The sequence below is a fragment of the Oncorhynchus kisutch genome, linkage group LG25, assembly GCF_002021735.2.
Source record: "Oncorhynchus kisutch isolate 150728-3 linkage group LG25, Okis_V2, whole genome shotgun sequence".
NCBI lineage: Eukaryota > Metazoa > Chordata > Actinopteri > Salmoniformes > Salmonidae > Oncorhynchus > Oncorhynchus kisutch.
Genome location: NC_034198.2, coordinates 22,050,486 through 22,072,779, shown reverse-complemented (window position 1 = coordinate 22,072,779; position 22,294 = coordinate 22,050,486). Strand labels below are relative to the sequence as shown.

Here is a 22,294-nt window from a genome sequence, read left to right as displayed (position 1 = left end):
ACTGCCTTGTTCAGGGGAACAGTGGGTTAACTGCCTTGTTCAGGGGAACAGTGGGTTAACTGCCTTGTTCAGGGGCAGAATGACAGATTTTTACCTTGTCCGATCGGGGATTCGATCTCACAACCTTTACGGTTACTGGCCCATCGCTCTAACCACTAGGCTACCTGCCGCCCCCATTTGGGTTGTGTGACTGCAAAACTTGTTTTGAAGATACTTTAAGTTGATTTGGGCATTCAATTTATGGGACATTGCAACTCAATAGATGCTAGTCAGCCTGAAAACACTAAGGTAAGATAAATATGACAAAACTAGAAAAGGTACATTTTCTGAAGAAAGTGTGTGCTTGCAACAGCTGTCTAAAAATATTTGTATGGTAGAGGTAGAAGTCTTAAATGTAGAATTCAAGCTGAATAGAAGCTGAAGCAGTTAGTTCTAGAAAGAATAGGTCTGATTACTTTAGTAGACTGCTAGTATTCAGACCCCTTGACTTCTTCCACATTTTGTTACGTTACAGTTTTATTCTAAAATAGATTTAAAAAAAGAGTTTATGCCTTCATCAACCTACACACAATACCCCATAATGACAAAGCAAAAACAAGTTATTAGACATTTTTTAAAGTACCTTTCTAGCTGTCTGAAAAAAAAACATAAGTATTCATAAGTATTCAGACCCTTTACTCAGTACTCTGTTGAAGCACCTTTGGCTACGATTACAGCCTCGCATCTTCTTGGGTATGACGCTACAAGTTTGGCACACCTGTATTTGGGGAGTTTCTCCCATTCTTCTCTGCAGATCCTCTCAAGCTCTGTCAGGTTGGATGGGGAGAGTTGCTGCACAGCTATTTCCAGGTCTCTCCAGAGATGTTCGATCTGGCTCTGGCTTGGCCATTCAAGGACATTCAGAGACTTATCCCTAAGCCACTCCTGCGTTGTCTTGGCTGTTTGCTTAGGTTCGTTGTCCTGTTGGATGGTGAACCTTCCCCCCAGTCTGAGGTCCTGAGCGCAAATTCTTAATCCCTCACCTTACTTTAAAAAAATGAAATCTACTTTAGGCCTAAATGACTAAAGGTTAACTAAAGGACTAAACCCCTTATGTGCAGTACCTTCTCATGGAAGGCGGTGACATGGTAGGAGAACATGCAGTGTTTGTCGACCAGAAAGCAGAATCGTCTCTTCTCCTCCAGGAGGGCCTCTCTGCAACCATCAGCGATGAACTTCTGCATGTCACTCTGCCGCGACGAGATGGTCTTCATATACTGAGGGGAAGAGGAGGGAAAGAGGAGGGGACACGTCAGTTGGTTAGTTGGTTGAACTGATGGGGGGGGGGGGGTCATTAAGGAACTAAAGGGGACAGGTCAGTAAGGGTTGGTTGAACTGATGGGGGGGGTCATTAAGGAACTAAAGAGGACAGGTCAGTAAGGGTTGGTTGAACTGATGGGGGGGGTCATTAAGGAACTAAAGGGGACAGGTCAGTAAGGGTTGGTTGAACTGATGGGGGGGGGGGTCATTAAGGAACTAAAGAGGACAGGTCAGTAAGGGTTGGTTGAACTGATGGGGGGGGTCATTAAGGAACTAAAGGGGACAGGTCAGTAAGGGTTGGTTGAACTGACAGGGGGGGGGGTCATTAAGGAACTAAAGAGGGCAGGTCAGTAAGGGTTGATTGAACTGATTGGGGGGGGGGGTCATTAAGGAACTAAAGGGGACAGGTCAGTAAGGGTTGGTTGAACTGATGGGGGGGTCATTAAGGAACTAAAGGGGACAGGTCAGTTAGGGTTGGTTGAACTGATGGGGGGGGGGGCATTAAGGAACTAAAGGGGACAGGTCAGTTAGGGTTGGTTGAACTGATGGGGGGGGTCATTAAGGAACTAAAGAGGACAGGTCAGTAAGGGTTGGTTGAACTGACAGGGGGGGGGTCATTAAGGAACTAAAGAGGGCAGGTCAGTAAGGGTTGATTGAACTGATTGGGGGGGGGGTCATTAAGGAACTAAAGGGGACAGGTCAGTAAGGGTTGGTTGAACTGATGGGGGGGTCATTAAGGAACTAAAGGGGACAGGTCAGTTAGGGTTGGTTGAACTGATGGGGGGGGGGGTCCATTAAGGAACTAAAGGGGACAGGTCAGTTAGGGTAGGTTGAACTGACGGGGGACGGGGGTAATTAAGGAACTAAAGGGGACCGGTCATTACTGGGTTACTGACAGGCGTACTGTAACTCTGCGTGTACAGTATATGTATGAGATTGTCTCCAGATACTGACGAGAGGACACAGAGGGAGACTGATTGTTAAAACATTCAGTAAGGTTGTAATTGCATGCTCAGACAAAAGCAGCTTGCTTAACTGTTCAGGAATAACTAATGAGCCTTCTAATCAACGTCTCTCCTCTGTCTGGCTCAATCTCACCCCCTGTTGTTTCTCCACCATCCCTATCCTGTAGAAAATCACCCTGCTGAAAGAACCTGTGCCTGCGTCCCAATAGCACCCTATTCCCAATGTAGTGTATAGTCAAATGTAGATCACTATATAGGGAATAGGGTAACATTTGGAAAGCAGGACACACTCCTTCCCAGAGAGTGACTCAGAACTGAAACACCCTCACAAAGCAGACCACGGAATCTGACATCACACACAGACAAAGCTCAGCTCCTCTTTGAAACAACTCTCTCCCTCTGTCTCCTCCCTTATCTCTCCTCTCCTTTTTCTGGTTGTCATGACGACAGCGAAAGCTGGTTAGTCTCTAGGGTTGTGGTGGTGGTGTCACAGACCCTCCTTTAATGTTTAGCCCAGTCTCTCTCTCTCTCTCTCCCCCCTCCCCTCCCCTCTCTCTCTCTTTCTCTCTCTCTCTTTCGCTTTCTCCCCCAATCCCCTGTCTCTCGCTCTTCCCCTCCCTCTTCCCCCTACGATGGGGCCACATCTAAACTATGGAGCTTAATTTCTACTGCAAACAATAGCTGGAAGACTGAGAAAGATAGAGGGGAGGAAGAGAGAGATAGAGGATTAAGAGAGAAAGATAGACATAGGGAGAAATAACCATTTCACTGTACTTGTGCATGTAACAAATACGACTCGAAACTTTAATTGAGCTCAAGTGTTGCAGCAAACCTGTAGGGGTTTGAAAACGACGGATTTGTAGGCAAATTCCATTAAAGACATTGATGCATGACTTTGGAGAGAGCAGGATGTTACCTTTTCCATCCATTTCTATATTCTGACAACTGAACCACAGAAGATCACAGTAGAGGCGAAACTAAATATACTCTACAGTCTGATACATGACAGTAGAAAGTGTTCATGGGTGTGTGCATGTGTTTGCCCTTATCTAGTCTAATCAACAGGTGTCATATACATAGGATAATGACAAACCAGTTTCCTTCCACATAGCAAGCCACAATACATGACTGTCTATTAGTTTCTCTGAGATAAAACTAGATTACAGCCCTCTTTCCATAGGCAAAGGTAATCTACATACTGAAACAAAGATGGTTAATAGCAAGATAAAAACCAAGAAGCCATTAAGAAGAGATCATGATCACTGAATAGAGAGAGAGACAAGATTCTACACTTCAAAACCTCCAGTTAGCTAGTGCTTCTCGGATTTCAGTCAGAACAATAATACAAAATGTGTTGCAGCTCAATATATTGGGCCCCTTACTAAAAATAAACCCACCTCATAAACTGACACTCATCAAAGTCGGGCCGGTGAAACCCGTCAATAAAATAGGAGCGGACGAGGAGTTATTGCACAGGCAGCCTTGTATCAAGCAGAGCCAGAGTGGGTTTCATCAACAGACAGCATCTCCTTGGCCCCTCTCTCAACTTGTCCTATTGATTTACTAAAGAAGTCTATGTTTAATGTATACTGTGTTAGGAAGACTATTACTGTATATCCTCTGATTCCTGTAAGTGGCTAAATATGCTACCAGGCACCACTCCAAGCCTACTCTATTTGAGTGGACATTATTGACTATAAATGCCTCACCCATTCCCAGTCCCACTACATACTACAAAGCTTTTCAGCGAGTGTATACTACCAACCAACTCAAGACCAACTACAAACTCCTAAGTGCACACTTCATACTCCAGATGGGGTTGTTTCCTTGGCCAGTCAAGGGTACATGCTTTTTACACCCACTTGAGAGCACAATCCTCATGCAAGAGTGTACAGTGCTCCCACTCCTCACATTCACTAAAATACACTCTCCATTCTAATGTGATGACAGCCATTTGGTCCCTTTCGATGAGCCTTCAGTGTGGCTTTATAGGTGAAGGGCAGTCGTGGACAAAGGACCCAATTTTCATACTTGAGTAAAAGTAAATTGCTAAAATATACTTAAGTATCAAAGTCAAAGCAAAAGTATAAATCATTTCACATTCCTTATATTAAGCAAACCAGATGGCATGATTTTCTTGGTTTTTTTTTTAAACAAGAAAATCACTCCAACACACTCCAACACTTAGGCAATAATTTAAAAACACATTTTTGTTAGTGAGTCTGCATGATCAGAGGCAGGAGGGATGACCAGGGATGTTCTCTTGATCACTTTGTAAGGAGTACTTTTGGGTGTCAGGGAAAATGCATGGTGTAAAAAGTACATTATTGTCTTTAGGAATGTAGTGGAGTATAAGTAAAAGTTGTCAAAAATATAAATTGTAAAGTACAGATACCCCCAAAAATGACTTAAGTAGTACTGTAAAGCATTTTAACTTAAGGACCTTGCACCACTGGTGAAGGGGCAAGACAGTGACGGCACTCCACTTTACATTTCTACAAAGAATCTGCCTGCAGCTATACTGTAGGTGTGGTGGTATTGTGTATATTTAGTGTTCATTTCCTTTCCACCCGCTCGCTTTTATGTACAGTTCTTCCACCTTGAGGTGTGCGGCAAGATCAAGGAGCCACCTGGGCCAATGACATACCCTATTTTCAAGACAAAGTTAATAAATGTTTTCTTTGATATTCTCGATGGGTTATTGCCCCATGCGTGCAAATCATTTAAGTGATAACACCCTCGAAGCCGGTGTTTGGAGGTCATATTGGTACGGGTGTTGTTAGGCCCGAGAAGAAGTCAATGTCCGGCAAACCGTGCCAATATATCCTCCAAACACCGGCTTCGAGGGAATTATCACTTTTATACAACGGGTTACCAACATATCCAAATAATGATTTACATACTTTTATAACAAATATTATTTGGATGGATTTATTAATACTATTTCATCCTTCCACAAGATATAGTACCGACACAAATCCAAGGTTGCTACCCAAGCCGGCTGGTCGTTGGTTCTATCGGTTCGGTTGCCAGAGACGCGACCCAGATATTCAGTCTTTTTGTTCTGTACCGATGGATGCGACCCAGACGTTCAGTCTTTTTGTTCTGTACCTATGGATGCGACCCAGTCGTTCAGTCTTTTTGTTCTGTACCTATGGACTCGACCCAGTCGTTCAGTCTTTTTGTTCTGTACCTATGGATGCGACCCAGTCGTTCAGTCTTTTTGTTCTGTACCTATGGATGCGACCCAGTCGTTCAGTCTTTTTGTTCTGTACCTATGGATGCGACCCAGTTGTTCGTTCTAAATGTTCCATTGCCATACTGGCTGGCAACGTTCTTATCCCTTGCTTGCTAGCTAGCCAACTACGGCTAACATACAGTCATGTTGAACAGAACAGCAAAGTAGCAGCATTTGTGTGTGTTTAAGCTATTTTCTAGTGAATTTACTTGGATAAATCCATAACAATAAGCTATTGATGCACGATTTCGCCTCGCGTAGAAAATGTGCTCTCTCTCACCATTCAGGATTAGAGCCACACGTTGCATAAGGGAGTCCATAGATGGGTTCAGCTTTGTTTATGTAAACAAAACAAGGCAACCAAGAGCAATAATGTTCTGTTTGGTTTTTATATTGATACTGGACACATAAACCAACAAGTGTTTCTGGATGAGGGTAAAGTCACATGACTGTCTGTTAAAGTCTCTTTCTAGCCGTCTGAGAAACTTCCAGGAACTCAAAAGAATCCAAGCACATGTTCACATCATCAGAAAAAACGAACTGGACACCGAGCCACTTCTCGCTTGAAAATGGAGAACATTCATAAAGTGGGTCTTAAGGGACTATTCTGACTAGTGTACCCATGGTGCATTGAGTGAACAGCTGAGTCTGATCACTGAGACCCCCAGTGAGATAAGATGAGATCTGTTTTTAGTCTCACCTCGTTCTCCTTGATTAGTTAAGATCTGGTTCTAGTCTCACCTCATTCTCCTTGATTACTTAAGATCTGGTTCTGGTCTCAACTCGTTCTCCTTGATTAATCAAGATCTGTTTCTAGTCTCACCTCATTCTCTTTGATTAATCAAGATCTGGTTCTAGTCTCACCTCGTTCTCCTTGATTAATCAAGATCTGGTTCTAGTCTCACCTCATTCTCCTTGATTAATCAAGATATGGTTCTAGTCTCACCTCGTTCTCCTTGATTTATCAAGATCTGGTTCTAGTCTCACCTCGTTCTCCTTGATCTCGTACTTGGTGACTTGTTTCCCCTGGCTCTTCCTCCGCAGCTTCTTCAGGTCCGTCTGAGAGCGCTCCAGAGAGTCCTGCTTCAGCTTGTGCTCCGTCTGGTACCGCTTGAATGTGGCCTGGATGAGAGATACAAAGGTTAAGATAAGTTTGATGTAGAGATGGAGAGGACTTTTACTGAATGCAAGGATAGGGGATATTGAGGAGAGAAGAGACCATAATTAAGTGTGTACTTACATACCTGCATACGTAGACATGCAGACCCGTACACAAACATGCACACACACACACACACACACACACACACACACACACACACACACACACACTCCTTGTGATTAGATTGTCCTTTGCCAAAGTCCTATAGTGGTCAATGTACTTACAGTCATATATTTGACATCCATCTCTGTTTTCCTCTCCAGCTCAGCAATGATTTCTTTGTGGAACCGCTTGAACTGAACAGAAAGAATCCAGTTCAAGTCCATATATAAACATTTAACAATAGCATAACCATGGCAAGATGGTGACATCAGAATAAGAGTTGCGTGGCTGAGCCAGAGGAATGTAGCTGTGATAATTGCTTTCTAACTGAGGGGAATTCTAACAACAGGTCTTATCTACCTCTCCAAATAGTTAAACATTGACTACTTTCTCCTTCCTTCGTTCTCGCAGATATCTCAGAAATAACTAACCATGCTTCGTTGGCATGTCCCTTTACAAGTAGGAGCCTTGTAAGGCTTTACTACAGTTCTGAATTGCAATAAAAATGTGTAATACATGTATACTGTAGTGAGAATACATCTTATTTGATCATATCTCTTCTGATTACTGACCAATACTATAAATATTCATAGATCAAATCATCTCGTGAGGATACAACAGGTATAAAACAGTCAAGTGACATTTTTTCTTGAGAACTCTTTCCCAACAATGCGGGGATCATTTCTTCCCTCATCAATCTACACATAATACCCCATAATGGAAAAGCAAAAACAGGTTTTTATTAATGTTAGTTAATGTATTACAAATAAAAAAACAGTAATACCTTATTTACATAAGTATTCAGACCCTTTGTTACGACACTCAAAATTGAGCTCAGGTGCATCCTGTTTCCATTGATCATCCTTGAGATGTAACTACAACTTGATTGGAGTCCACCTGTGGTAAATTCAATTGATTGGACATGATTTGGAAAGGCACACACCTGTCTATATAAGCTCCCACAGTTGACAGTGCATGTCAGATCAAAAACCATGCCATGTGGTCGAAGGAATTGTCCATAGAGCTCCAAGACAGGATTGTGTCGAGGCACAGATCTGGGGAAGGGTAACAAAACATTTATGTAGCATTGAAGGTCCCCAAGAACACAGTGGGCTCCATGATTCTTAAATGGAAGAAGTTTGGAACCACCAAACTCCCATCCCTCTGTGTTGACGGGAGAACCTTCCAGAAGGACACCCATCTCTGCAGCACTCCACCAATCAGTCCTTTGTGGTAGAGTGGCCAGATGAAAACCACTCATCAATAAAAGGCACATGACAGCCCGCTTGGAGTTTGCCGTAAGGAACCTAAAGGCCCCTCGACCATAAGAAACAAGATTCTCTGGTCTGATGAAACCAAGATGGAACTATTTGGCCTGAAGAGTCACGTCTGGAGGAAACCTGGCACCATTCCTATGGTGAAGCATGGTGGTGGTTGCAGCATCATACTGTGGGGATATTTTTCAGTGGCAGGGACTGGGAGACTAGTCAGGATCAAGGGAAAGATGAGCAGCGCAAAGTACTGAGAGATCCTGATGAAAACCTGCTCCAGAGCGCTCAGGACTTCAGACTGGGGCAAAGGTTCACCTTCCAACAGGACAACGACCCTAAGCACACAGCCAAAACAACACAACAGTGGCTTCGGGACAAGTCTCTGAATGTCCTTGAGTGGCACAGCCAGAGCCCGGACTTGAGCCCGATTGAACATCTCTGACAAGATCTGAAAATAGATGAGCAGCGACGCTCTCCATCCAACCTGACCGACTTGAGAGGATCTGCAGACAAAAACGAAAGAAACTCCCCAAATAAAGGTGTGCCAAACTTGTAGCGTCATATCCAAGAAGACTCAAGGCTGTAATTGCTGCCAAAGATGCTTCAACAAAGTACTGAGTAAAAGGGTCTGAATACTTATGCAAATGTAATATTTCCCAGATCATTTTTTGTTGTTGTAAATTTTCAAACATTTCTAAAAACCTGTTTTTGCTTCGTCATTATGGGGTATTGTGTGTAGATTGATGAGAAAAAACAACAATTTAGTCCATTTTAGAATAAGGCTGTAACTTAACAAAATGTGGAAAATGTCAATGGGTCTGAATACTTTCCAAATGCACTGTATATAACAATGAAAATAGAATAAAAAAACACAGAAGAAGCACGATGACAGCTGAAGAAACATGAGAATGCACCTGCTTCAGTCTAGACCATCTGTATTGTATAGTATTGTAACTTAGACGTAGTGAGTGATTAGAGATGATACTGTCTAAGAGCTAGTTGTGTCTTGCTCTTGTCACAGTTACAACACCAGTGATACCAACCAGAGTCACTTGATTTCCTAGACTATGCCAAGCCTCTCACCCCCAGGCCTCAACAAGAAACCCAACAGACAAAACAGAAAGCACACGCTGAAAGGAATGGTCTAAATGACAAAAAAACTGTTGTCTTGTGTCCAGGTGGGATTTCTCTCTGGGCTTTGTTGTGTTCTTGGTGTGTTTAGAGGATAAAGGAGGTCTGTTAATGACTAAGTCACTGTGAGAAAGAGAGAGAGTTGGCATAGAGGACTATGGATATGTGTGTCGACATGAACATCCAACGCAGGTCAAAGAGAATAGTAACCCTTGACTTCAGTCTTCCACTTAATTTGCGATTAGATGGTAAAATGGTAATTACATAACAAAAAACTACCAAGAGAAGAAGTGACAGTAGGTCAGCAGGAAAACTTACGTTCTCCTCCAGCTCCAGATGAACCTTCCTGTGCACCTCAGAGATCTCCATCAGAACCACACCTGTAGAGAAAATATCATATTATACAGGTAGCTGACAAAATAAAGGAAACACCAACATAAAGTGACTTATTAGGGTGTTGGGCCACCACGAGCCAGAACAGCTTCAATATGCCTTGGCATAGATGCTACAAGTGTCTGAAACTCTACCGCAACGAACAGCCCTTGCTGTCTCTGCCTGGCCCGTTCCCCTCTCTCCACTGGGATTCTCTACCTCTAACCCTATTACAGGGGCTGAGTCACTGGCTTACTGGTGCTCTTCCATGGCGTCCCTAGGAGGGGTGCGTCACTTGAGTGGGTTGAGTCACTGACGTGGTCTTCCTGTCTGGGTTGGCGCCCCCCTTGTGATGTGCCGTGGCGGAGATCTTTGTGGGCTATACTCGGCCTTGTCTCAGGATGGTAAGTTGGTGGTTGAAGATATTCCTCTAGTGGTGTGGGGGCTGTGCTTTAGCAAAGTAGGTGGGGTTATATCCTGCCTGTTTGGCCCTGTCCGGGGGTATCATTGGACGGGGCCACAGTGTCTCCTGACCCCTCCTGTCTCAGCCTCCAGTATTTATGCTGCAGTAGTTTATGTGTCGGGGGGCTAGTGTCAGTCTGTTATATCTGGAGTATTTCTCCTGTCTTATCCGGTGTCCTGTGTGAATTTAAGTATGCTCTCTCTAATTCTTTCTTTCTTTCTCAATCTCGGGGGACCTGAGCCCTAGGACCTTGCCTCAGGACTATCTGGCATGATGACTCCTTGCTGTCCCCAGTCCACCTGGCCGTGCTGCTTCTCCAGTTTCAACTGTTCTGCCTGCGGCTATGGAACCCTAACCTGTTCAATGAACGTGCTACCTGTCCCAGACCTGCTGTTTTCAACTCTCTAGAGACAGCAGGAGCGGTAGATATACTCGCAATGATCGGCTATGAAAAGCCAACTGACATTTACTCCTGGGGTGCTGACTTGTTGCACCCTCGACAACTACTGTGATTATTATTATTTGACCATGCTGGTCATTTATGAACATTTGAACATCTTGGCCATGTTCTGTTATAATCTCCACCCGGCACAGCCAGAAGAGGACTGGCCACCACTCATAGCCTGGTTCCTCTCTAGGTTTCTTCCTAGGTTTTGGCCTTTCTAGGGAGTTTTTCCTAGCCACCGTGCTTCTACACCTGCATTGTTTGCTGTTTGGGGTTTTAGGCTGGGGTTCTGTACAGCACTTTGATATATCAGCTGATGTAAGAAGGGATATATAAATAAATGTGATTTTGATTTGATTTATTGGAGAGATGAGGCACCAATCTTCCACAAGAAATTCCACAATTTTATGTTTTGTTGTAAAACGCTGTCTCAGGCGCCGCTCCAGAAACTCCCATAAGTGTTCAATTGGGTTGAGATCTGGTGACTGAGACCAGGGCCGTGCACAGACCATTCAGCAGTGGTGTAAAGTACTTCAGTAAAAATACTTTAAAGTACTACTTAAGAAGTTTTTTGGGGTATCTGTACTTGACTTTACTATTTATATTTTTGACAACTTTCACTTTTAATGTACATTGTACTCTATATATTTATTTTATTATTCATACTTTTACTTTTACTTTTGATAGGTAAGTATATTTTAGCAATTATATTTACTTCAGATTCTTAAGTATATTTAAAAGCAAATTAGAAAATTTTAAAAATTTAAATTTTAGACTTACTCAAGTAGTATTTCCCCGGTGACTTTCACTTTTACTTGAGTCAATTTCTATTAAGGTATCTTTACTTTTACTCAAGTATGACAATTGGGTACTTATCTTCACTGCCATTCAGGGGGCAGGTTCATGGGTCAGGTCCCCCACTTGAAAAACAAAATGACTCCATAATTCACATCTCAAAATTCATAATATACCAAATGCCTGTAGCAAAAAAAAAAGTTGAGCATAGGCCTATTTATTTCTGCAACAACACATTCACTCAACATCACAAATTGTAAGCAAGCTAGTTTCAGTGCCTCCTAAACAGATGATCGACATCGGGGAAAGATGGTGAGCTATCAGCTAATCATTGATGTTGATGATTGATGTAGATCTGCAAGTTAGCTAGCTCAATGTATTTTACTGATTGTGATTTATCTTCAATGCTTGTATGAAATAATCACTTCATAATATAATACTCATAATCTACTAACTCAAGCTAGAGGCTTGTGTGTATATTTATTATGGTGGTAAGCTAGAATGTAGTCGACCTGTGTTGCTGCTAACTCTAGAAGAAACTGATGGAGTTGGATCAGAGGGTTGTTGATACTGCCGCTCCTCTCTATGTCTTTCTGCTTCTCTTTGCTGCATGTATCAGCCAACCAGACCAAATGTTGATGATGATGAAGGTTAAATCAAGTGTTATAAAGTGTTGTGGCAGTAATGTTGATATTTAAACTAGGTAGCTAGCTACACACACTCAAATGGTGACCACATCCCTCAACCCATGCATGTTTGGATACAGGGCCTGCGATCTCCATAAAGGGCAGACTGGGATAATAACACAACCAGGAGTGTGCGAGCTCCGTACAGGGCAGACCAACAGGCGCAACCAACGGACAGGGACGGGGGTGGCGAACTTGATGACATCAAGATGACTTGCGGGCAGTTGGTTCCGAACAACAATGAAAGAAAAAAGTTTTACCACCTAAAAGGGCACTTCGGAGAGAGGAAGGGCAAATGGGCATGTACTCTGCACAGGTAGAGCTCTATCTGTGTCATGGCTGTTGAAAGGAGAGGACCAAGGTACAGCGTACATTTTCTTTTATTAATCAAAATGACGCCGAACAAAACAATAAACACTACAAACACAAACCATGAAGCTCAAAGGCTATGTGCCCTAAACAAAGTCAACTTCCCACAAACACAGTTGGGAAAAAGGGTACCTAAGTATGGTTCCCAATCAGAGACAACGATAGACAGCTGTCCCTGATTGAGAACCATACCCGGCCAAAACCTAGAAATAGAAAATCATAGCAACACAAAACATAGAATGCCCACCCCAACTCACGCCCTGACCAAACCAAAATAGAGACATAAAAAGGATCTCTAAGGTCAGGGCATGACAATCTGTGTATGTGCCTGACTGAGAAACAAACAGATCCTTTAAACCCCCTATGCTCCTTTCAGACACATCTTTCAAAATCAATGAGATATCTTCTTCTAGCCATGGTAGCCAAAATAATGGGCAACTGGACATTTAAATACATGACCTTCAGCATGATGTAATGTTTTAATTGCTTAATTAACTCAGGAAACACACCTGTGTGGAAGAACATCCTTAAAATATACTTTGTATTTACTTTATTTTGTCAGTTACCTGTACATCATATACAGTGAAGTCGGAAGTTTACATACACCTCAGCCAAATACATTTAAACTCAGTTTTTCCACAATTCCTGACATTTAATCCTAGTGAAAATTCCCTGTCTTATGTCAGTTAAGATCACCACTTTATTTTAAGAATGTGAAATGTCAGAATAATAGTAGAGAGAATGATTTATTTCAGATTTAATGTCTTTCATCGCATTCCCAGTGGGTCAGAAGTTTACATACACTCAATTAGTAGTTGGTAGCATTGCCTTTAATTGTTGAACCTAGGTCAAACGTTAAGGGTATCCTTCCACAAGCTTCCCACAATAAATTGGGTGAATTTTGGCCCATTCCTCCTGACAGAGCTGGTGTAACTGAGTCAGGTTTGTAGGCACCTTGCTCGCACATGCTTTTTCAGTTCTGCCCACAAATTTTCTATAGGATCGAGGTCAGAGCTTTGTGATGGCCACTTCAATACCTTGACTTTGATGTCCTTAAGCCATTTTTCCACAACTCGTGACCAAGCTTTAACTTCCTGACTGATGTCTTGAGATGTTGCTTCAATATATCCACATAATTTCCCTTCCTCATGATGCCATCTATTTTGTGAAGTGCACCAGTCCATCCTGCAGCAAAGCACCCCCACAACATGATGCTGCCACCCCTGTGCTTCACGGTTGGGATGGTGTTCTTCGGCTTGCAAGCCTCCTCCTTTTTCCTCCAAACATAACAATGGTCATTATGGCCAAACAGTTCTATTTTTGTTTCATCAGACCAGAGGACATTTCTCCAAAAAGTATGATCTTTGTCCCCATGTGCAGTTGCAAACTGTAGTCTGGCTTTTTAATGGCGGTTTTGGAGCAGTGGCTTCTTCCTTGTTGAGCGGTCTTTCAGGTTATGTCGATATAGGACTATTGCGTACTATTGTTTGTACAGATGAACATGGTACCTTCAGGCGTTTGGAAATTGCTCCCAAGGATGAACCAGACTTGTGGAGGTCTACAATTCTTTTGGTGAGGTCTTGGCTGATTTCTTTTGATTTTCCCATCATGTCAAGCAAAGAGGTACTGAGTTTGAAGGGAGGCCTTGAAATACTTCCACAGGTACACCTCCAATTGACTCAAATGATGTCAATTAGCCTATCAGAAGCTTCTAAAGCCATGACATCCTTTTCTGGAATTTACCAAGCTGTTTAAAGGCACAGTCAACTTAGTGTATGTGAACTTCTGACCCACTGGAATTGTGATACAGTGAAATAATCTGTCTGTAAACAATTGTTGGAAAAATTACTTGTGTCATGCACAAAGTAGATGTCCTAACCGACTTGCCAAAAGTATAGTTTGATAACAAGAAATATGTGGAGTGGTTGAAAAAACAAGCTTTAATGACTCCAACCTGAGTGTATGTAAACTTCCGACTTCAACTGTATCTGCGGTATGCAGGTAAGCGACATCTAGCCTGGGTTCCAGTCATAGAGAAACACATTCAATATTTCTGTGATACTGCCAGTCTATTTCTTCTTTCGTCAACATTATGTTATCTTATTTGGCCAGGATATATCAGTGGTGAATCAATGCAGAAACTTTAAGACAACCAGGCGAAAGGAAACTATTGCGTTTGAATATGTGGAGGACATCTATAACCCTTTTTCCTCAAGTTGCTTGGCGGCAACAACGTCCCTGATAGCCTGGCCGGCATGGTACTGGCTGAGACTTCACGAGGAGAACAATGGGTTTTCACAAAGTTGTTGTATCTGCTCTTTCCCTATGCTTACACAAGCAATGTCAACTTTAGGGGTGAAGAACAAACCAAAACACCATGTGTATTTTATGTTTCATCAAGTCATGAGGAGTTTTTACATACTGCGTGGATGACATTTATTTTTGACACAGTAGTGTTTGAACAGTGGTAACTCAGTAGTTGCCATTGACCTGACACAGAGACAGAAAAATCCCCATTGAGAGAACCCACATTGAATGCCATAGAGGAACAATAGCAGTCACTACAGTCAACAGAAGCAGACAATAACAGCGGGACAATTTACAGTACAGACACAGACACAACGGGGTGACATCTAGAGGTTATGTAGCCTAGCCATATTTTTTTGGAATGAGTTATAATTGCATTCTATAACCACCTGCCACTAGAACCACCTAGCTACCACTAGAAGGTCTGCTTTTTACAAAATGTTATATTGTATAGTCGTGGTTTGTCATGTTTTAAAATGTTCTCTGCAAACACCTGCAACAAGTAAACCATCCACCCACTCCTATCACCTCAGTATTAATTCAGTTATAATCACAACTGCGCCTGTGGGACCATATAAACAGAATCAACCCAAACAAACTGAGCATACATACATTAGGTAAGCACGCACAAACACACACACACACACGCACGCACGCACAAACACACACACACGCACGCACAAACACACACGCACGCACGCACACACACACACACACGCACAAACACACACGCACGCACACTCACCCCCCCCACACACACACACACACACACACACACACACACACACACACACACACACACACACACACACACACACACACACACACACACACACACACACACACACACACCTGGCGTGATCCCAGACCTGCTGAGACAGAGCTGTACCTCTCGGGCTGCCTGCAGCTACAACAACATTGCCCTCTGAAGGTCAACAGAACGTACTGGTAAATGCTGCCATTGTACGGCAGAAGGGAGAGAGCAATGGGAGGGAGGTGGGGTCTTGGCAGGCTGTTTATACTGCACCAACAACAGCCTGCTGCAGAGTGAGAGGGCTGGTGTGTAGTGAGAGGGCTTGTTTTCAAACAGGTTACAAAGTGAGAGGGCTGGTATTCGTATCGACACACACCTGCTAATTTCCTCTCTGACCTCTCTGAGAACCAACTAACGAGCCACATATTCTGTCCGTATGTATAACAGAACATGAGAAACGGTGATACTGTAAATAATGCTGAAAAAAAAATAGATGACTTCACCAAACTGAAATGAACTTATGTTCACATGTTGATGGGTGGAGAGCAGCCGATCATTACATAAAATCTGTGGTCAAGAGTACACACATCCTCTATTGGACTAAGAGGGACTAAATGTTGAAAAACCCTCAGTTTGAAATTAATGTAGTGGCTAAATCAGGCTATTCTGCTATCACGCATAATACATCTGGGTGAAGAGCATTGTGGACTATACCCTTTAGAAAGGTTAAGCATCCCATATGAATTGTCCTCTTGAGGTTGTGACTTGTTCTGACTGACTATGCCCTACTCATCTCTCTCTCCCTCTCTATCCTTCCCCTCTCTCTCAGACCTCCCCTCTCTTATTCATCTCCCCCTCTCTATCCTTCCCCTCTCTCTCTCCCTCTCTATCCTTCCCCTCTCTCTCAGACCTCCCCTCTCTTATTCCTCTCCCCCCTCTCTCTCTCCCTCTCTATCCTTCCCCTCTCTCTCAGACCTCCCCTCTCTTATTCCTCTCCCCCCTCTCTCTCCCTCTCTCTCAGACCTCCCCTCTCTTATTTCTCTCCCCCTCTCTCTCCCTCTCTATCCTTCCCCTCTCTCTCAAGACCTCCCCTCTCTTATTCCTCTCCCCCTCTCTCTCTCCCTCTCTATCCTTCCCCTCTCTCCCAGACCTCCCCTCTCTTATTCCTCTACAATGTTTAAAAACTAGGGGGGGAAAGACATTTCTCTCTAACTCTTTCTTTCTAAAACATTACAAAGGCATCTGTTCCTGCTGTCTCCAGATTGACCTACCCAGGAAAGGATACATAGTATTGTTCATAATACTGTATACATAGGCATATGTGTACATCTCTAAACATTGCTACATCTACAATATAAGAATTCATAAAACCAGCCTTATGTTCAGCGGAATTACACCCACAATAATAAAAGGCTTCCCCGCTTGACTGTTTGTGTCTGTTTGTGGTGGATCCTTTCTGGAACCAGCCGCTAATGACAATGAGACTTTTACCCCAGACTTATCACAGTCAGTCTGTCTTTAGATGGTTAATGGTGGCACCACTGGTAGAGGTCTCATTGTGATACTGTCTGGTTTTTACAGTGACTTTATAACGACTTCATCATTATTATAGAAACATCCTAGGGTTGGGCAGTGTACTGTGTATACCATATCCTGGGAATTTTTCCAATACCGTCAATACCGTTTTTTAATCAATTGGAATATTTGTATTTTTTTAAATAATGCAGTCAACTTGTGCACTAAGTAATAGATACGTTTCTCAAGACAGTCTATTTGAGCCAGTCACGTGTGTTTGTTTACAAAGAAGCACAATGAGCAAAACGGGAGTTTCATGAGGTGAGTCACTCCTGCTGCAGCGCAGCTTAAGGGAGGTGATCGAGTTACGTGCCACGTTCTGACCTTAGTTCCTTTGTTATGTCTTTGTTGTAGTTTGGTCAGGGCGTGAGTTGGGGTGGGTAGTCTATGTTCTTTTTTCTATGTTGTGTTTATGTGTTTGGCCTGGTATGGTTCTCAATCAGAGGCAGGTGTCATTCGTTGTCTCTGATTGAGAATCATAATTAGGTAGCCTGTTTTCCCCATTTTAGTTGTGGGTGATTGTTTTCTGTTTTGTGTCTGCACCAGACAGAACTGTTTCGTTTAAATTTTTCGTTCTCTTGTTGTTTTTGTATTTAAGTGTTCTGTTCTATTAAATATCATGAACACTTACCACGCTGCATATTGGTCCGATCTCTCATACTCCTCGTCAGAGGAGGACGAATCCCGTTACATTACGCTTGTATGAAATTCACTACACTACCAATGACTATCCGCTATATATCTTCTAACTATTAAATTAACTATCTAAGATGTGCCAAATAAATTCTCTGCAGCAGGTTTTTGCTAACTTGCTGATGTTAGCTAAGCAGCTGACTTTAGCGTGCAAGATAAAGCTTCTTCGTAACAGCAGCAGAGACAATCCCTTCCTTTATTAAGATCTCTGCTGTCTAATATTTGTTTTGTGTGTGATGCAAACTGTGTTTTGAGATAGCTACTTGCGTAACTTTAAGCAGGGTTGTCTTAGTAGTTCATGAAAGCATGCGCCCGTTAGCATTTACCTAGCATCCGCTATGGGAATTGCTTAACACTTGTTAGCATTTTGTATTTGATATTTTTGGGCCTTTTCGTGACGTAAATTTTTTTTGAGACTGGTTATACAGTATATCCTGAGATGGAACCGTCATGGAATGAAGGTATGGAAATCTGGATCCTGCCCAACCTTACATCCTGACACCTATGTGTTATAGCCTTTATGTTTAATGGTGGTGTTGATAGCACATACAACTAAGCCTGTCACCTTTCACATTCTTATCAGGTGATGTGGTTTATGAACGGTGTAGGCCTCTGCCAAAAGAATACCTGCCATTTTCTCATAAGTGTAATAAGGAAACATTGTGAGCAAATTCTTAATCTTATTCGATGACGAATTACAAAACATTTCAACAGGTGATCTGTTCAGGTTATTCATATGTACCAGTTGTATTACTACAGTGCCTTCTGAAAGTATTCATAGCCCATGACTTATTCCACATTTTGTTGTGCTACAACCTGAACTCAGAATTGATGGTCTTTTTTTTCTTCTCACATCTACACACAATTCCCCATAATGACGAAGTGAAAACATGTTTAAGAATTGTTTGCAAACTTATTGAAAATGAAATACAGAAATATCTCATTTACGTAAGTTGTCCCACCGCTGAGTCAATACTTTGGAGAAGCACCTTTGGCATCGATTACAGCTGTGAGTCTTTCTGGGTAAGTCTCTAAGAGCTTTCCACACCTGGATTGTGCAACATTAGCCCATTAGTCAAAATTGTAACTCAGCCACTCAGGAATATTCACTGTCTTCTTGGTAAGCAACTCCAGTGTAGCTATGGCCTTGTGTTTTAGGTTATTGTCCTGCTGAAAGGTAAATGTGTCACGTCTGCTCCCACTCTTCCCCCTCTGACGCTTGAGGGCGCCAGGCTGCCCTGCATCACGCACTCCTATCATCCATTACGCACACCTGCCTTCCCTCGTCATGCGCATCAGGGATATTGGACTCATCTGGACTTTTTTGTCTTTGTTTTCTTGTATGCTTATTAAATGTTTGACTCCCCGTACCTGCTTCGTCTCTCCAGTGTCATTCCATGTGACAAAATTAATCTCCCAGTGTGTGGTGGAAAGCAGACTGAAGCAGGTTTTCTTCTAGGATTTTTCCTGTGCTTAGCTCTATTCGTGTTTTTTTTTTATCCTGAAAAACTCCCGAATCCTTAACGATTACAAGCATACCCATAACATGATGCAGACACACCTATGCTTGAAAATATGGAGAGTGGTACTCAGTAATGTGTTGTATTGGATTTGTCCCAAACATAAGACTTTGTGTTCAGCACAAAAAGCTAATTGCTTTGCCACATTTATTTGTATTACTTTACTGCCTTGTTGCAAACAGGAGGCATGCTTTGGAATATTTTTATTCTGTAAAGGCTTCTTTCTTTTCACTCATCCAAATTGTAATGAATAACTTCACCATGCTCAAAGGGACATTTTCAAAAACATAATTCCACTTATTATGGAGTATTATGTGTAGGCCAGTGACAAGAAATCTCAATGTAATCAACTTTAAATGTAGGCTGTAACACAACATAATGTGGTCACGGTGTGAGAATACTTTCTGAAGGTCACTGTATACCACTATACTATTAGTTAGTATTGGAATGAACTAAAATCGTTGTATCTATGGCTGATTGAGCTAGGTGTGGTTACCTCATACACAGTGACCAAAGCAGTGACATTTGAACTTTGAGATCGTAACTCTCCACTTTGAGATAGTCCTCACTCTCATAAAACAATAATGATAACTCTTACAGGGTGCATTATAGAACATGTCACAGCATGAGTCTGACGCCATATGAACAACACCTATTTGAGTCACGGCCAATGATATTGCAATCTTGAAGCCACACATTCCAATGGCAGGAAGGGAGAGTTAGTGTTTTGATGTTGCCATGGTTGGAAGTCTTCGTTCTCTGATATTACTTGGATATGAATCAGACATCGGTGGCACTCAGCTCAGGACGTTAGCGCTAACATGCAAACCCACCCACCCACACACCCCCACACACACACACTCACACACACACACACACCCACACACACACACCCCCACACACACACACTCACACACACACACACACACACACACACACACACACACACACACACACACACACACACACACACACACACACACACACACACACACACACACACACACAAACACACACTCACTCCCTATGGTACTGATGCTACTGAACCTTGACTGAACTAATGGAAGGGGAAAAGCTGACCAGAATCCTCCAGGCAACCCATGCATGGAGGACATGAGTTTAGAGACTGTTTCTTTAGAAACTGGATTTAGAAGTAGATAAAAAATCATTTGCAAGGACATAGGAGGAGATTAAGAAACACCAAATTCCATAATTTGGCACTTGTTAAGTGATGTGTCACAAGATAGGTGGGAGAGTAATTTCCCAGGAGGATGTATCACATCATAATATCTCCTACATCAGATTTATGTGTGTTGTACACACAATGGCACCAAGCAATTCAACAACAGTAGTAAACTCACTTCAAATAGAAAGGCCACAAACACACCATCAGGAAAATGTGCTAAAATCAACATTTGGCTTCACTTTGCCCATGCATAAAATGTACAAATAAAAAACAGATTGTTGTTTGAAGATTAGGGTAATGGAGGGGGGAAAACACCCATATTATGAAAACTTTGTGTTTAACAGATGCTGGATAGAGCAAGGGTGTGTGGGGCAAGGGAGTATGTGTGGGGTCAGGGTGGCCATGGGATTGTTTGGTGAGCGAAAGGAGCGTGACAGAGTGGAGAGCCTAAGGCATCATGGGTGAATGAGCAGCCAGCCAATGGCTGGCCCTGGCTGCCTACCGTTCTCCCTATGAAGTGTTCACTTGCTCACTTGTCTTCATGAAGTGTGCAGTCCCTCTCATAGATTGAAATGCTTTGGATAGATTGGTGAAAGCATGGATTCCAAGGACGGTGGAAGTTGTTTGCGCACATTCAGTTCAGATGGGCTACATAGAATAGTAACTGTAATCTGGACATGGACTGTAAGCCTATAACCTCTAACGTGGATAAATACAATATTAACTCCTGCACAATTAAGTATTTCATGCAGTAAATTTTGTCTCAGGAACAGTATGATTTAGGCTGGGTTTCTGTACAGCACTTTGAGATATCAGCTGATGTAAGAAGGGCTATATAAATCAATTTGATTTGATTTGATTTAGGTAGTGGGCGTGGCCAATGGCTCTCCTCTTGGCAGCAGAGACTAAATCTAGCTGTTTTAAAGCTAGTTCCCTAAAATTCTACATATTTTGTCATGGGGCTGAGTGAAACATTTTAGTTTGATTGCAAATGCCATCAATTTTGTCATGAGACTGAGAGGAAAATTGCAGTTTCAAAGCTAATTTCCTGCAATTCTACATATTTTGCCATGGGGCACAGAGAATCTTATGCTATTTGTGTGACTCAAACTTTTTTTTTAAATCAATGGAGGCCAAATGCCATGACATAAAAAATAAAAAAAAGATTTTACATGACCGTCTAGCTTTTTATTTTGGTGATTCCTAGTTCTCAAAGATGATATTAATTTAAAATATATTGCTCCAATATATATTTTTTTACATACTTTTTTTGTATATACCTGTACTACATGACCATAAGTATGTGGACACCTGCTCGTAGAACATCTCATTCCAAAACCAGTATATATATATAGAGGAATTTTCTTTATTTTTACTATTTTTATTTTGTTAAATTAATAGTGAAGACATCAAAACTAGGAAATAACACATATAGAATCATGTAGTAACCAATAGAGTGTTAAACAAATGAAAATACATTTTAGATTTTAGATTCTTGAGAAAAAAAATGTTTTCTCATTTTATTCAACTGTTACAGTACCATGCACCTGCAAAAAAGATAGCTCAGATGTGCGAGTGAATTTTGAATGTTATATTTTAGATTCACTTGTTGGCTGCTTTTCCTTCACTCTGCGGTCCAACTCATCACAAACGATCTCAATTGGGTTGAGGCTGGGTGATTGTGGAGGCCAGATCATCTGATGCAGCACTCCATCACTCTCCTTCTTGGTCAAATAGCCCTTACACAGCCTGGAGGTGAGTTGGGTCATTGTCCTGTTGAACAACAACTGATAGTCCCACTAAGCGCAAACCAGATGGGATGGCGTATTGTTGCAGAATGCTGTGGTAGCCATGCTGGTAAAGTCTGCCTTGAATTCTACATAAATCACTGACAGTGTCACCAGCAAAGCAACCTCACACCTCCTCCTCCTCCATGCTTCATGTTGAGAACGACACATGCG

The 22,294-nt window shown here is 42.2% G+C and overlaps 1 protein-coding gene across 2 annotated transcripts in view; it reads right to left on the bottom strand.

Annotated features, from left to right (window-relative positions):
• Positions 1-22,294, bottom strand: part of baiap2l1a (BAR/IMD domain containing adaptor protein 2 like 1a) — a 41,698-nt gene that overhangs the window by 10,049 nt on the left and 9,355 nt on the right. For both annotated transcript variants that reach the window (XM_031805076.1, XM_031805077.1), the window contains exons 4-7: positions 9,487-9,548; positions 6,889-6,960; positions 6,490-6,624; positions 1,104-1,256 (exon numbers count right to left, since the gene is read on the bottom strand). In XM_031805076.1, the coding sequence (XP_031660936.1) occupies positions 1,104-1,256; positions 6,490-6,624; positions 6,889-6,960; positions 9,487-9,548 (422 nt within the window). The remainder of the gene's footprint in view (positions 1-1,103; positions 1,257-6,489; positions 6,625-6,888; positions 6,961-9,486; positions 9,549-22,294) is intronic.